This window comes from Egretta garzetta, unplaced genomic scaffold (genome assembly GCF_000687185.1).
Source record: "Egretta garzetta isolate BGI_Z169 unplaced genomic scaffold, ASM68718v1 scaffold163, whole genome shotgun sequence".
Taxonomy (NCBI): domain Eukaryota; kingdom Metazoa; phylum Chordata; class Aves; order Pelecaniformes; family Ardeidae; genus Egretta; species Egretta garzetta.
In genome coordinates, this window is record NW_009259308.1 from 5,148,667 (window position 1) to 5,165,254 (window position 16,588).

Below are 16,588 nucleotides of genomic sequence, written 5' to 3' on the forward strand. Positions count from 1 at the left end.
TGAGCCTTCGCAAAATGGATATCTAAACAAGTTAAAAACCAAAATAAAAAAGCACTTAAAATTAAGGTTTTGAAAAGAAAGAGCCTTGTTATCAGCGCTGGGAATCAAAGAAGTTTTATTGTGAAATAAAACTTGGACTTCATCCTGGACATCCCACACACCTCTTCCTCCATCAAAGTGTTCAGTGGCCAAAAATCATTCTGAATTGTCAAATGTAGACTTATCAATGTTTGGAAAAAAAAAAAAAAAAAAATCATGACAGTGGTATCCAGAGTATTGGTGATAAGCTGTAAACTTACCTGTTTTTTAAGGCATTTTTATGACTCAAAGGTACACTAAACGCATTTACCTTTATTTATAGCATTACCTAATGTTAAATTTATTTACTTTTAGTTCATATATTTAATTTATATTAGGACCATACGCAAATGCATTTTTGAAGTTTTTAATGTAGTGATGATGGTTATTTTGATGGTACTATTAAATATGTGAATGTTTACACTTTAATTCCCTGTGCATTGGACTTCAGAGCTCGCCATCCTTGGGAAAAAGGTTCAGAGTAAGGTAAGTCTTACAGTAACACTTCTTAAGCAAGTGGTGATTTTTTTACTATCCCTATCCTTTTTCCATTGTAACTCTGAATACGAATTGATGCAAAGAAAAATAATTCCATCTGTAGCCATCAGAAGAATCGAGGCACATCTTGTTACCACTTTTACATCTTTCAGTACGGGTGAAGGGGAGTTTCAGCATGACTGCTGTGTGTACGTGGTCATTTCCACCAGCTAGGAGGTCCAAATAGCGCAGTAATCTCATCATGACTTTAAATATACATGCGGCTGGACTGCTTTTTTGTGTCCCTTTTTCAATTTAAAAACTAATTTAATGGGGAAGATGAACAAAAAATGATATCCCATTTAAGTTAAAAGCTTACATAGAAAGCATTCTTTGCATTGTTATTTATGTAAAGAAAAACATCTGTTTTACAGCAGTTATTTTGGTGGCTAACACGACACTTCATGGAAACATGAGAATTGGAGCTGAGGAGACAGCTCCTAACTCTAGTCCTTTAGATTTTTCCTCTCTGTATTGAACAAGGTCCCTTGGAAGAGGTGGTATGTGATTAAACACAAGCTTATTCTCTCTGTAAATACCTAAATATGCATACATATATATATACACACACATATATATATAAAAAACCCAAATTTGATAAACATACTTTTTTATATATATAAAAATAGAAGGGAAAAAATTGGGTTTATACATGAGCTTTTAAGATAGCAAACAAGTATACATCATCACTTCCAATTTGTCTGTCCAATTTATCTGACTTTTGAAACTTTTAGATTTCAAATAGTTTTCAAATAGGTTTTATGCATTCCTGTATGTTAGAAGGTGCGCGGGGGTGTTTCTTTGGGGTTCACCCCCTTCTGTTTTAGCACCTGTAGCTGCAGCAAGTGCCCACCCTTTTGCATCAGCAAGGGAGGGTTTAGGGTGGTGAGGGTCTTTTTTATTCTTGTTACTTATTTCAAGTTATTAGTGGCTGCCTGTCAGTGTGCTCATACCAGGATGAGCTGGGGAAGTGAGAGCAGTACTGCCAATTTTTGCTCCTTCTCCTGTGCTCTCTTGTTCCAACAGTTTCATTTTGGTGGTGCTTTTTGCTGGCGTAAGAATGGTGCTCTTCTCAGTGTGCTGGTCTCTGACCATTTCCCTTGAACATAAGTAATCCTGAACTAGTTCTGTGTTGTGCATTATAACACAGGAAAGCCTGCATGAAGTTTCTTGCATAAAGAAAAACTACTCTAACCTAAGTCATCCCCTGCCCCCCCCATACTTAAAGGCCGATTGCAAAGCCCAGGGATGTTGACAAGGCTTTGGAAGCTGTATGGGAGTCAGGAACTCTCAAAACAGAAAATATTAAGTAAGAAGGGGTTAGCTCTGCAAGAGATTTATATGAAAAGGCATGCAAAATATCTACCAAGTGAAAAAGGGGAAACAAATCCCAACAGCCGTGAAAGACTGAAACCTTAATTAACAGGAGTCTTTGCACAGTTTCCTCAGCTAGGAAAGCACCTATTTTAATCCAAATCTTGTATAAATATCCTTTGGTTTTATGGGATGGCCCCCCACATCAATGTAAATCTGACTGGCTTATCAATATGTGCAGCTCGACAGGTGTGTTGAATGCTTGTGTGGTGCCACAGAAAGCTAAGATTGGGCAGCCGTGGTTTGTTTTCCATTGCAGCAAACTGCAGGCTACCTGCACTACAGCACATTGGTTACTGTGGCAAGTGCTTTACTTGAGCAAGTCTCCAAAAAACCCCACCCCATACTATCTCTCCCTGTGCCAGAAGAGCATTTTTTTTGTTCAGCATATTCCAGCTGATTGTGTTTCCTGTTCAGCTGCCTGGAGAGAATGTTTTCCTCAAGCTGTGTGGTGTGATGGAAGACAGCTGGGTCTTCCTTCGATTACACTGTAGCCAGTATTGTGTTGAATGTATGGTGTTTTATTTCCTTGGAACATTTCCTGTTCCTGCAGTTGAATGAAAAATGTAAGTCTTGGGTCAAGCGTGGAAAAATAAACTTTCATTTCCAGGCTGAAATTCAGCAAAGCCCATACTGCGGGCAGTAAAAAGTAGCATTCTATAGTGTGATTTGGCTACCCTTGCAAGGTAAGATTACAGTTTTTTGGTTTTTTTTTAATGTAGTTGTTTCTTGGTTTAGACTATGAAATTATTTATTATGGTGACAATGCTTTGGAAAAGGGAAAGGTCTTAGTGTATTTGTAATTCCCGATTTTTCTTCTCTGCAGAAGATGATTAATTACAACAGACATCTATTCAGCATGAGTTTATAGGTAACTCTTAAGTTTAGTCCAGCCTTTCTTACACTGTTTTCTGTTGATGGTACAAGCTTTCTAGACTGAAGCATATTTTAGTAATACACCATCTGGGATGTACTGCAAAGTACAAAAATCAGAGGTACCCTGTAACATGGAAAACACGCTGAAGATTTTTTTCAAGAGTTACCTCAGTGTTTATACTACATTATAATAAAAGACTGTAAACCCCCTAAGTATTGCAGAATAAACCAGGTGGTTTCTAGGGCTTTTCCTGTAAATAGTCTTTGAAAAAGGTTAAATATATCCAGAAAACTAGGCCCTGCTCCCATCTTGTTTATCTTTCCTCATCTCTCTGCAGCAGCACTTCATGTCTTTCTATCCATCCTATGACAGTAGAAGTAAACGCTCGTCCTATTTTGTGTCATATTTTTAAGATTTTAATTGTCTGCAGTTTATAGGATCCACCTTAACGTTTTAGCATCTAATAGATGATTTGGGATTTTAATCTCTAGTGCTGAACATTAACTTGTTCTTAAAATAACCCACTTCCCTTTCCCCTTGCCTCTGCACCTTACCTCTAGCCATCAAGTGCCTTCAAATTAGGAGACGCTGTACAAGAATCAGTTTAGAAACAGAGAATGTTGTTTTTTTAAAGTATTTTAAATCTTCCATTTGAGTAAGATTGTTTCCCAACCTTTTTGTAACAGTGCCCAACCACTTTTCCCTCCTCAAACACAGAAGTCTGATCTAGTAGTCTCAGATGCATATAATAAATTTTTTATTTCATATATACATTCTTAACAAAGCATCAAAGCCAAATGCTTTTGTTTTCCCACATTTCTGTGAGCTCCAGGTACAAATTAACTGTTATAAGATCACCACTAAGTTCGAAATCCACCCAAACAGATATGCATATTAGAGGGCTTTACTCTTAAAAGTACAAAATTATTTTAATTACACTACACGCTCCCCCTGTTTCGAAGTATTAATCACACCTATTTTACACTTTGCCCATTTAACACCTATGCAACAAGATGCAAATCAGACCATTCAAACATTTCAGTTCAGTTCCTTCCAATACACTAAACAAGCTTAGAAGAGCCTTTTCTTGTGCTTCGAGTTGCACTGAGCAGTAGAGAACTGGATAAGGAGAATAAACCACGTCGATAACCCAAAGACTAAATATGAAGTATTACTTCCCAAGTTACAAAAATACACAACTTCTGATGAAATTTGCTAGTTAATATACATTTACTCCAGAATATGAATACAAATAACTTTTATTAAAAAAAAAAAGCTAATAATACAATAGGCATGTCTGAGACCTAGCGTTGTGTTAAAACCACTACCGTGTACTGTAGGCATCATTTAGGAACTATACAAATTGGTATTTCTAAAAGGTAATATCACTATTCTCCAGCATAAAAGTTATTATGTGAGTTAAGTTCTATGTCGTGTTTTGTTAATTCAAGTTGAGCCACTTACACCGAACAAAAAGACCAGAAACATTATGATCCAGTAGCTTCAAAAACAAACAACTGTTTCTTCCAGGTAGTTTTGATGCAAATCAGACCAAGGGGTGTATGCAAATCCCTAATATTTACAGTCAAAATACAGTATCACTCTACAATTTTCTTATAAAACAGTAGGTACGGGGTAGATGTAGATGACGATGTCGGAGAAAGAGAATTCAGAAAGTCCTTTTCCTCTGTAACCTTCACTTCGGAATCATCAAAAAGCAACCACTTTCCTTCATACTCTCTCAGGCTCTGCAGTACATACAGCGCTTTGTTTTCTAGTCCACTGGAAGCCACACCATTTTGCTCGCTGTGTTCCATGCTGCACTCTGTGCTTCCGTTACTACTGCTAGACTCGGGATTTCTGTTTTCAGTAACTACATTAAGAAACTTCTCAGGGTTAGCTGGTTTGTTGGTGTACAAGTCACAGTCAGACTTGCTCTTCTGCCCCCCAAGAAGTCCGACAGCTTCCATATTCTTCTTGTTCAGAACTTTACCCGGCTGCGCATTTCCATTGACTCTAAAAGAGACTTCACCGTCGTCATAGTCTTCAGCGACAGTTCTTGCCTCCTCCTCGTTCAGGGGTTCCGGTTTAATCATTTCGTACATTTGGTCAGTGATGAAGTTTCCCTTATCTAACTCTAGGCTATTAAGATCTGTAATTTTGACAGAAGCTGTGTAGTGTCCACTGCTAATTGTAATGCCGCTGTGCATTACTACTGCAAATAATCCGTAGGTGTCATTGGTCGGCTTTGTGCTCCACTCTTCCAGGGACAGTTTGAGAGGCGTCAATAAGGGAGTGTTTATCTTGGAGAGTCCACCATAGCAATCAAACCTTTAGAAGAAAGACAACATTAAGACCTCTTGCCACAACAGCTCACAATAAATACGGCTTTAAGTGGCCCATATATCATATCTATATTCTTTTCCTGCCATTAAAGACATGATGATGTCTTTTAATGATGGTGATCTGAAGGTGAGAATTTGCTCAGTTTTCAACTTGCTTATCAGGAGCATCTGTCCCAGGCACCCCTGTTCAGTCAAGACATTTTTACGAGTATCTATAATGTTAAATCCCACAGCCTAGTCACTATGTATTTTAACTATTCAAGAGATTCTCTTTTTTCTGAGGTATTGACTAAAGTTAATTTTTAAATAGTGAGGATATAAGGAGTTAACCTAATTATTCCTTTATCATTTGTGCTTCTATGCACAAATACTTGCACTCCTTCCCAGACACCATCCTGCTTTCCAGATTAAAACAAAACCACAAAAAAACCCACAAAACAAACTCTTTAACATCCGAGGCTGAAGTTGGTTGGTTGGGGTTTTTTTTCCCAAACCTTTGAAAGTATCATTTACTAAATAAAGGTATACAAATCTATTTTACTTTCAAGTAGCTTTAATGTCACTCAGAAAAGACAAGTCCTTTTTCTCAGGTCATCTTAATGCACTGTAGTATACTGCCGCTGGTAATGCAATGGTTATTTAAGGATGGGTAAGTGACTAACACTTTCTTATTACTAGGGATTCTTCATTAACTGTCCTATGTTGTTCAGGTTTTTTTAACAATTATCTAGCTGATTTCCTTTGGAAAAGCATCTAGTACTCCATAAATATTTAGCATTTTCTTCATAGTGCACAAATATACAATGAGAAAAGTTTTAAGTCCTCTCATTACAGTAAGGATCTTCTGAAGAGTTTGAAAAGAAAATAAGGGTTGGGACTTTTACATTATTGCGTATTATCCTCCTTGAATGATTCTGATCTTACATGATTCATGTATTGCAACAGCCCAATTTAATCAACCCCTTTATTTAAGGATATGTTATGAGGTCCTGATAGAATTCAGGGATGATTCAGTCTTGCTCAACTACTAGGGTGTCATAGGGAAAAATATAGGGGAATATAGACCAGCCCTGTAAAACTTCTGTTCCAAAGAGCTAACCGCTACTATTCAACTTGCATTTTATTGTAAGAAAGTGTAACTACCTTTAATCCAAGGAGACTGTGGGTATGGCGTAACAATGTAAGCGTAATTGCAGTAACAGAATATTACTCTTGTTTTACTGGGTTTAGTTTGGATTCTGCTGTGCTTCTAAACATTTTGCTAATGTTCACAGCCATAAACCCTTGTAAACATAAATACATTTACACACACACAGATGTCCTCAGTCACTCAAGTCTAATTAACTTTATTTAGACCTAGGCTTACCATAAACATTTGACTACACCAAAAGAGGATATAATCAGAAACAATAAAACTTAAATCTTCTGAAAATCCCTACTGGTAGCCAGAAATAGAGATATTCAGAAGAGAGTCAAGAAACAGAGAAACTGCTTGCTGATACCCTAGATCAGAAATCCAGTTCCACTCAAGCACACTGTGACATTCATATTAACGTAAAACATTAAAAAAACAGGCTCTACCTTTCTTCTGAATGAGATCCAGCATCAGAAAGATTTGGAGAGGAGGAAATAAGAGAGGAAATCTTTTCCTATTAGCTTTTTGTTCTTCTTAATGATAAGAATCTGAAGACAGAAAAATTGCATGCCAAGTACTCCGCCTCCTCTGACTGATGCACAGTAGTTCATACACAACAAACTTGATTTCTGCAACTACATTTTTTGAGGCCATAAATTAGTGGAACTTTACCCACTGTAGTTAATGAATTAATACCTCAAATTACTATAGACCCTTAAAGACTTAAGCTATTTCACTGCAAGGCTTTTAACACACAAAGACGTGAAATACTCCAAATAAAAATTTCCAGTGGCGTAAGCACTGCTGTCACTAATTAGCAAATGTGACTGTAACAAAGCCTAAAGTAAGCCTTTTTTTTTAAAAAAAAAAAAAAAAGAAAAAAAAGAAAAAAATCACCTGCTCTTACCTGATACCATTTCACAAGACAAAAATCTAATTTTCTCACCAATAGTTAAATTTATTTAGCGGAAATGCTTAACTAGATGTCATCAGTTACACATTTCTTCTTAATAGCCTCCCAGTCTGAGCACACGTAGCCTAGCATTTTTTTCCCCACACACACACTTGCCAAAGAGAATTATTCATCCCCAGGCAAGTAGATTTTCACACTGGCTGCTTTATTTAAAAAAAACAAAAACAAAACCAAAAACCCAAACACTTTGCAAACCAGCATCTAGAAAATATGAAGCAAATACCTGCTAACTGCAAATTTATATTACGATTCCCTTCTACTTAATTTATTTAAAACTCAGTTGTCAGAAAACTCAGTAGAGCACAACTGAGAAGCAGACGATTTCAAAATTTTTATGGGAGCTAAGAAGTTGTATGAAGATTCTTAGTTTACAAAGCTTAGTTTAAGGCCAGCTACTACTTTTAGGGCAAACCACTGCTGTCTCATCTATGAAGAGAGTAGCAGTTTTACAATAAATATTACAAAGTTTGCGTAAGTCCCTATAAATTGGGGGAATTTCCAAAGCTCATCATTCAAAAAAATCACTGTAAGAGTGACTCTGGATACTATGGAGTAAGCCAGTGCTTTGGTTTACTAGCCTTGGCTCTCCCCCATTTGATCTGCAGCTGTGCTTTATTACTCCAAATCAAGATGTTTAGAAATGACATGGTTTTGTCCAAGATAAAATGCCCAAGCCAAAAACTGGGAAACAAATCTTCTAAGCGGTTTCAGCTTCATCACTGACTTCAGTTCTACATCCGATTTTTCCACTCCCTTAATCCCTGGCTGCTAGGACTTGGCAGAAAACGTATGGCATGATTCAGAGGACACACGAGGAACACCACAAGAGACTGGATTCAGTCTGACCCGGATACAGGTCTCTGTATGTTGGAGCAAGGACCTGAAGACATCCAGGACAGAAGAGGTAAGTGACTCAGGAGGTGGCTGGTTAACCTGGAAGCTGCAAGTACTTCCTCACAGAAACAAGAAAGCAGCAAATGTAGCAGCAAACTGGAGACAATATTCAGGTTCCCTTTCAGGTGGACATACCTGGTGGTATTTTTTTTGAATAGCCTATAAGCCTGCCAGGGTACCATCTCACACCAAAGGCTACTCAACAATAGCGTTGCGATTTTTTAAAAATGTGCAACTTTTTCCTCTGCCTTGTTGTAACAGCCAAATATTACGTAGAACGATGAAAAGACAACTGTATGTTACAATCCTAGACTTGTATGAAGAGAAGTTAGCAGACATTACAGAGACAGAGGAAGTTTCCTTTCTACTTTGTCAGAAACCTAGACACTCCTAAAAACAAGCAGGGTGAGAATTCTAACAATCTCAGCAAACTAACTGTAAAAGTATCTTAATATAATCCTTGACAATAGTTATTTTACATATCTGATTTATACCGACCACAGTTATCGGCACTTGTTTGTAGAACATCCTCTGACAAATCATCTTTCAGCTTACATTTTACATCTGTATAATGCCAAAGGGCCTGTACGCTTCAAGTTCCAAAATATATTTGTGACACAAATATTATAAACTAAATTCCATGGAAGATTTCACACATTAGACTTCCTGCTGGCAAGGTGTCTCTGAAGGTCTAAAGCCAACCAACAGGGAACTGCGTGGGTAAAAGGCCAAACTAATCTGTGCCTCAGTAACCTGCACATCACAAAGCAGCTCAGTGTTAAGTCTCAGAACTATGCCTAGCCGTCAGGTTATAAAACACGGGCTGCAGCAGAGAAGCGAGCTTGGCTGGCTAGAACAGATGCCAGCTAGGGGGACGCTGAAACCAACACAAGTTTACCTTCTTTTGCTGCATCCAGCAAAGTTAATGCAGATAGCAAAAGTTATGTTTTAGTAAATACCAGGAGAAGTTGAAAATACAGGTCAAGTCTGCAAATGTTACTAAAATGGTACAGTCACTCTCAAAATTCTTGGTGTAACAATTTTCTAAAGGATCTGGGAGAATTTTTTATAGTTTTAAGAAGTTTCTCCTGATGAAACCTTCTGTAATTTTACATTAGTTGAATCTCAGGGGAGAAATAAGAGTTTACTGCAAAATGCTGTGCGTAAAGTGTCACGGCATTGTTTCACTTGTGTACAGTACTGTAGGGACAGGTTTTTCTTTTTTTTTTCCCCCCTCCCCTCCCAAAGAAAAGCCCTAAATTCTTAAGTATGAAAAAAAGGTGAAGAACACTCTCATAAGAATAATCTCTTTCAAAAAATAAGGATTTCTACAGTATATAACATCAAACTGATTGCTCAGCAATTATATTGATTTTACTGTACTTTTAAAGGAATCGATCAATTTTTCTGCAACCTGTGATAGCTCTTTAAAATGTTTATCTTCTGATTTTTTTTTATGAAACTTAGTACCCACATTCAGTTAGAGACCGAAGTACTGCTGGCTGCGACCATAAAATTCAGATTTGTTCTCGTTACTTGTTCTGCTAAAGTACTTAAACCTGCCTCTGAACTCACACAGACAGGTGATACTAAAGTAAAAAATGTTTAAGAAACGATCAGGCTGTTGTGAACACAGATAGAACAATTTTTGTTACGAAGTCTCCTGAAAGTTATTTTCCTGGAAGTAATTTCTGCCACTGCTTGTAACAACAGAAAGCCTTTATGAAACTAGGGGCTGCATCCCACTGATTTAAGTTAATTTCAACCTAGAAATTTGCTTTTGCCTTTGGAAAAGTTACAAAACTTTTTCATCTCTCCTGGTAAGATTTCCCTTCCAAGAGCACACTGTTTCATAATATAGTCAATCTGCATACTCACTCTAAGCCACTAGCAGCAAAGCACTTCAAATGAATTGTTATAACTTCAGGCATTTTATCGAATAAAAGGCTGCGTTCTGCTTCTGTGTAATGATGGCAGTTTTCGCAGAAATATTTATCCTCTCCCACAATCCTTTCCACTGACGCAAACTGTGAAATTGCCCATTTAAGAGTCTTCATTTCTGTTTTTGGCTCTGGAGAAACTGTAAAAGAGAATCATTACATTCACAGATATGCCATTATTTACATTTCCAAGGCATCCCACCAGAAAAACAACAAAACAAAATATGCCAAGTTAAGACATGTTCAAAACCTACTATCAACACTGTAAAGAACACTCAATATGTATGAAACAGAACGTGTATTCAAATCTTTGAATTTCAGGAAGTGATGAAAGTATTACTTAATGGATATTATTACTCAAAACCTATGGTTTTCCCAAAGCTTGTCTTCAGATTGCACGTACTAATTCTGTTGCCATGTCTGCAAATTGGGTGCATGTATTTGAGATCAGAATTTTGCTCATTAAGGCAAACTTCCAAAGTAACCAAAAAGTTCCCTTTCACTTTTTACATTTTGCCTCCCCTGACAACTTCACTCTGCTGATGACAAGATCACCTACACCGTCAGTAGCATTTTGTATAAGAACACCACCAAACACACTCTACTCTGAAGTCCTTCAGGAAAACGAGGAGGGCAAAAATAGTAAAAGCTGCTCCAGAATAAGTCCATGAGAACTAAAATTAATTTCTTTATAATTCAGAATTTCAAAATGTAGTTTCCATGCTTGAGAATAGCTAAACAGTAAGTATAAATCACTAAAAGTTGTCAAAGATACCAGAGGACTAACGTTTGCAAATATAAAACAAATGCTATTAAAGTAATGACAGTGTAAAATACTGAAAAAATTGGTTTTTTACAGTAAATTAACAAAGTTTCTAATTTCTTTCATTTTTTGATGTAAAAATGCAGATATTTCTTATAAAATGAAGAAAAACCAGAAGAATTTCTTATCCAGGAAGAAAGGGAAGACCCAAATCAAAGAAAATGCCTATTTATAATCAGGAAAACATGTATGTAAGTGAAGGACTGTAAGCAGTCCTTATGTGTTAAGACCTGAAACAATTTTAGTACTGTCTGGACCTGTCTACATTATCAGCACTGTGTTTCCAGAGTCTAAAGTTAATCAGGACAAGAGATAACAGCACAAACGGGAGCAGTGTTCCCCGATAAATATGGCACTGTCCTTCCTCAATGGCTGGCTGAAGCAGAAACATACATCACAACCCTTGTCAATAATTACTTACTTTCAGAACTCTCTTCAGTTTTAGAAAGTTCATCTTCTTGCACTGGAACACTGATGTCCTGAAAATCTTCTCTTCTTTCAGTAAAGCACTCGCACTCCAAGCATCTCGTTCTCAGTACTAACTGGCCTTGGAATAGTTTCTCCACTAGTTCAAAAACAGCCAGCTCTGTACCTAGAGAAAGTACATGCCAGATCACTTACCAGAATGCATTTTCTTCAAAAGACACTGCAGAACCAGGCTATCCTTGGAAAATCACTATGTTACAGACATGGCCTTTTAGGGATTCCAGATGGGAATAAAACAAACAAACAAAAGCTGCTTAGCACATGCAATTTTCACAATAGCATCTACTTGTTACTGAATAGGGAGCCCCTTTCTCTTGGCCCTCAAACCTTGATTTATGTTTTAAGATCAGGTTCTTGTATACATTAAGTGTGATGGTGTCACATTCTGGAAAATCTGTGTTTGTCATCAATGCACTGCCTTCTTCGTATGGACTTCCGGTCTTCTCAGGGAACGTCACACTTGCATTGTTGCCTGGTCTCTATTCTCAGTCCTCTCCTCCAATACTTTCTGAACTTGTTGGCCAATTTTAGTCAAATCTGCTGAAGAAACGGAGATCTCAAAAGATTCTGCATTCCTTCAAATTTTTTATTAAAATTGGTGGTTGGATCAGAAAGTTCCAAATTACTAACTACTGAATTCATATCAACGTCCTTCCCTTAGAGCTATCTTATTTCATTGACATGACCAAAATCGATACCTGCCAGACAGTTAGCATATATAACACATCTGGTGTCTTTCCTAGTTCCTGGGAAGGTTGAAAATACGGAAGGACTGAAGAACAGGTAGGGAAGGAGAGCATATTATTTGTAAAGATGGGGGACACAAACTCATAGCCAATGTGATTTGATTCTGTTTGTTCCTGACAGTAATCTGCCTTTACATCTTGAATCCATTTGCTATTTCTACAGAGGACAAAAATTAGTGATAAGGTAAACCTGGTAATATTCTGACTCTTTTTTTAATGTTGTACAATGATTACATAACGTTAAAGAAATACCTCTTAAGATCTAAGTTAAACAGGTCAAGCTACTAAAAAAAAAAAAAAAAAACCAAGCCCACGAACATGTATAAAAATAAATTTTCTTTCATAAAAATCCTTTTCAACTCCTGAAAATGTAATTTTGTATTTAGAGAGCTCTGCTGGCTACGCAGTCTGAAGGCTGACTTCCCACGCATAGTAATTTCTTAATCATACTAATTTTAAGCCCATACACTTGTTCACCAACCTTCCTTTTTTGGTTCTTTTTCAGTTCCTTTTTCATTATGGCTTTCCACAGGAGACGCTGGTTCACGATATTCTTCTTTAATATTGTTACCATTTTCACACTTCGCAGATGACTCTTCAAGCTCACAGTCATCACATTCTTTCCCTGTGTCTTTGGATCCCAAGTTTGTAGTTAACTTCCCTAGACTATAAAATTTAGACAGAATACTAGGCTGTTTGCATGAAGATTTTAACCAGTTTAATCTAAGCCGTGACTTCTTCTGTGTTGGCTTCGCACTCTCATTTTCACTGGAACATTTGGCAATGGCATCAGTTTGATTTTCTAGCTTTTCTCCTGTTGCTTTCCTCTTTGACCTGGTTTGTCTTTGATTTTCTTCTGCTGCAATTTGCTCTTTTGATACTTTGGATTTTTTCTTCACGTTGCCACCCTCAGCATCGCTTTTTCTTTTCCCATTTCCTTTGAGTAGCTTGTCTTCGGCTACCTCTCCAATGTGGTTACTTGGTACATTATCCTCCTCCTCAGCAGGGTTGCCAGTTCCATTGCTCTCAGTATTTTGATTAAGTTTTTCCTCCAGTTTAGCTGTAGGCTCTTCCACGGGCAGTTTGTTCAATTCTTCCTTCTTCAGTAGCTGACATGTTTCTTGAATGTTACCCAGGATACACTGCAGAACTTCCTGGGCATCATGCTGCAAGTAGCCTTCATACATAGGGTTGAGCTCTCTATTAAAAGCAAAAGTAAATGAGCAAGGCAACAAAGACTAGTTATTCTTTACTGACTAACTAACATGATTAGAGATTTAAATTAGGGAGTTTAGATATAAAAGCAGGGGAGGATCCTCTCCAAGCCTAGAGAGAAGTCCTCTCTGCCACAGATAGCCGTGGGAAGGTAGCTACAGCCTTACGCATTTAAGCATGTATTCAGTTGCAACCCAGCAGTGGTCCTCCTCAGGTCAATGAGAATACTTAGGTACTTAAGGCTAAGTACTGTTTTAAATCTGCTGCTGGATTTAAATTATATTCTTAGAAAATGAAAATTTACTTTCAAATTTATGATATCACAGGGGTAACAATAAACATGAAAAACTTCCTATAATGATGCCCCAAATTTAAGACCATCTAACCTCCTACAAGTCTGTAATGCTGTACAATGACCTCAAAACTTCAGGTGAACGTTCTGACAATGTGTTTAAGACAATTTGTACCTAAGGGTATTTAGTAGCCTTCGTGGCTGAGTAGCAAGTTCATCTGTGTATTTTTCTGGATTTAAGAGAAAGCTGGCTTGAAGCTGCTCAACTGAAAGAATCAATGAGTGCAAACTGCAGATAAGTTCGTAACTTGCCAGTGGATCTTCTTTACAATTTCCCTGCAATAACAATACAAAAAGAATAAAAATCCTTGCCATTTTGTCTGTAACAAGAAGTTAAACTTTTTCTCTCCTGCCCTCACTTAGTATTCTAACAGACACTTGACAGATTTTTTTTGTCTGCTATGGGAAACAGGTGAGTTTCAGGCAGTATATTGCTCTTTTGCCAGCAGAAAACAAATATAAAGCCAGACTATCCATTATTTTAAAAACCCAAACTATCTTTGCCCAAACTCCAACTTCCATCCGCTCAAAGTACTGTAACATAATTATCTTAATGTCAGAAACATGGCGAGGTATCTTCTTGAGTTTCTTCTGTTCAAGACTCACACTTACAAGTTTACAGACATTCTGAACACTCAAGTTTGAACACAAGTTCAAATCAACTCAAAATGTATCTTTGTCTGAAATAGCACCGTGGAAAACAATACTGCAAAACTTCGTACAGACAGAAGAAATCACAGTTAAATTTTCGTTATACTCCTGGCACGCAGCCTCACTTGCAAAATTACAAGTAAAGGAACGCGTAGTGGGATACGTTACCTTTTCTGCTTTTTGCTCTCCTTCATCCTTCAAAGATTCTTTCTTCCTTGAAATGATATTGTATAAACGTTTAACTCCAGTTTTAAAACCAGGACAAAAATATAACACCTGAAAGCAACAGTTTAAAACAAGAGGATAATGGGTAAAGTATGAAGTTACTCAATGTACATAATCCACGTTTATGATTAAACTAGCTTTGCATCTCCCAAGGCTGCTGCACAGCATGCAAAGATGCAGGATTATTCATAGCAGGGAGGTGCCCAGAGTATGTAAAATGAAAAATTACCCAATCAAGGCAACCTACGGTGCACACAGTTCCTGCAGTATCATCTTTTTTTTTTCCCCACTGTAATTAGATTCCCATCATACTACATCCAGACACCTTCTGGGTAATACCAAACTGCAAATCTCATCCTGTTGTGCTTAACCAAGAGAAGATTATCTTTCGGAGGCCCCTGAACACGATCTTACCTGAAGTACGCTGTTAAGGTAACAAGTGTTACCCAGATTGTTCAAGCCCACAAAAGGCAACATGCTGTCTTTTTTCTCACAGCTAACAAGCGAGGGAGGCTGTGCTGCAGGAACAACCTGATCACTATTAAATAGAGAAAACAGTGCGTAAGAGCCAATTTTTAAAAATTACTCCTTCTGATATGCAGGCACATCTCTCTCCTAGCCATCCACCATCTCAGAGCTGGCTTACAGAATTAATGACTAATATATACAGATCAAAATCATGTCAAAGTGTTTATGAGAGTGTCCATATGGCTACTCTGGGCACTCAAACACAGACTGTTCAACTGTAACCCTTCTCTTCAGCAACCTATAAAAAACCAGACAGATTTACAAGAAGTGGGCAAATCTGCCATTAGTTCCAATACGTATTTTTCAAAAAGGTACCAGGAGACTGATTTAAGGAAGAAAAAAAGTTTTCTTTAAAATACTTTTGTATGTTCTTTGTTCATTCCTACGGCAGTGCTAAGAAAAACGTGTCTAGCACATACTTTCTACTACTGTCCCCTGATCCAGATTCACATCATTTCTGGACGCAAACCAAAAGGATAAAAACGGTGGGGCGGGGGAGGGGGGGAAGAAACCAATGAACCTAGCACATTATATGCAGTGATAATGCACCAGTCTGACACAACAGAACCAAATTTTAAAGTCTCCAACACATTTGTAATTGACCATGATTAAGCAGTTTTTCCCACTTAAATTTCCTCACTAGCTGCAACAAAATGAGCTGACAGATTTGGTCAGGGCTTGAAACACCCCAGCCTGCTAACAGTAAGCAGCCCAATTGATTCTTTCACTTACAGCAGAAGTAACCTTTAAAAAACATTGTTTTGTATTAAAACTCATTTTGCAAAGCCCTACATTTTAATATACTTTAAATAATTCAGCATCAGAATAACTACCTTACATTAACTTCAAACAAGCTACCTTCAAGTTATTAAAAAAGTGTATGCCAGCCAGCTAAACATCCATAGTATGGCAAACTTGTTTTCTTAAAAGTAAATAGTTCTAGAAATTGATTATAGTGAATAGTTAGTTCAGCTTGATTAACTTGGCTTCAGGCTTTATTTAGTACACGTTGAAGCACATACTTATGCAAGAATACATAACTTAAATGAGTGGATGGAGTAGCGTTGTTTACCCGTTACATCAAACATAACTCTCGTTCAGCTACTGGACTTCTGTCACAATATAACCAGAAACGCTTATTCAGACCAAAACTCGTACATACATCTCAGTGCCTCTGAATTCTGAACTCTTTTGTTCATTTTCCTGGGACTCTGTAAAATCCAGCGCTCTTTTCGCTTCCTTTTTTTGGAAGAGCTTCAGCGAAAGCCGGTTCTTCTTCGAGGGGCTCCCTCTCGCCGGCCCAGTGCTGTCACTCGGCAAGACCCCGGGCATCTTTCCTGGCGGGCAGGTGAGGGGGGGGGGCGGCCGGCCCGGCCGGGAAGCTGCGCTCGCCGCTCACGCCTGGCGCA

General features: G+C 37.7%; 1 protein-coding gene across 1 annotated transcript; it reads right to left on the reverse strand.

Annotated features, from left to right (window-relative positions):
• Positions 1-4,134: 4,134 nt before the first annotated feature.
• USP1 (ubiquitin specific peptidase 1) lies at positions 4,135-16,581 on the reverse strand. Its single transcript, XM_009636227.2, has 8 exons — positions 16,342-16,581; positions 15,066-15,189; positions 14,595-14,702; positions 13,891-14,051; positions 12,690-13,408; positions 11,398-11,568; positions 10,092-10,293; positions 4,135-5,197 (listed from the first exon to the last, which is right to left on the reverse strand). Exons 1-8 carry the CDS (start codon positions 16,509-16,511, stop codon positions 4,465-4,467), a joined length of 2,388 nt encoding a protein of 795 aa, XP_009634522.1. The 5' UTR covers positions 16,512-16,581; the 3' UTR covers positions 4,135-4,464.
• Positions 16,582-16,588: the final 7 nt, after the last annotated feature.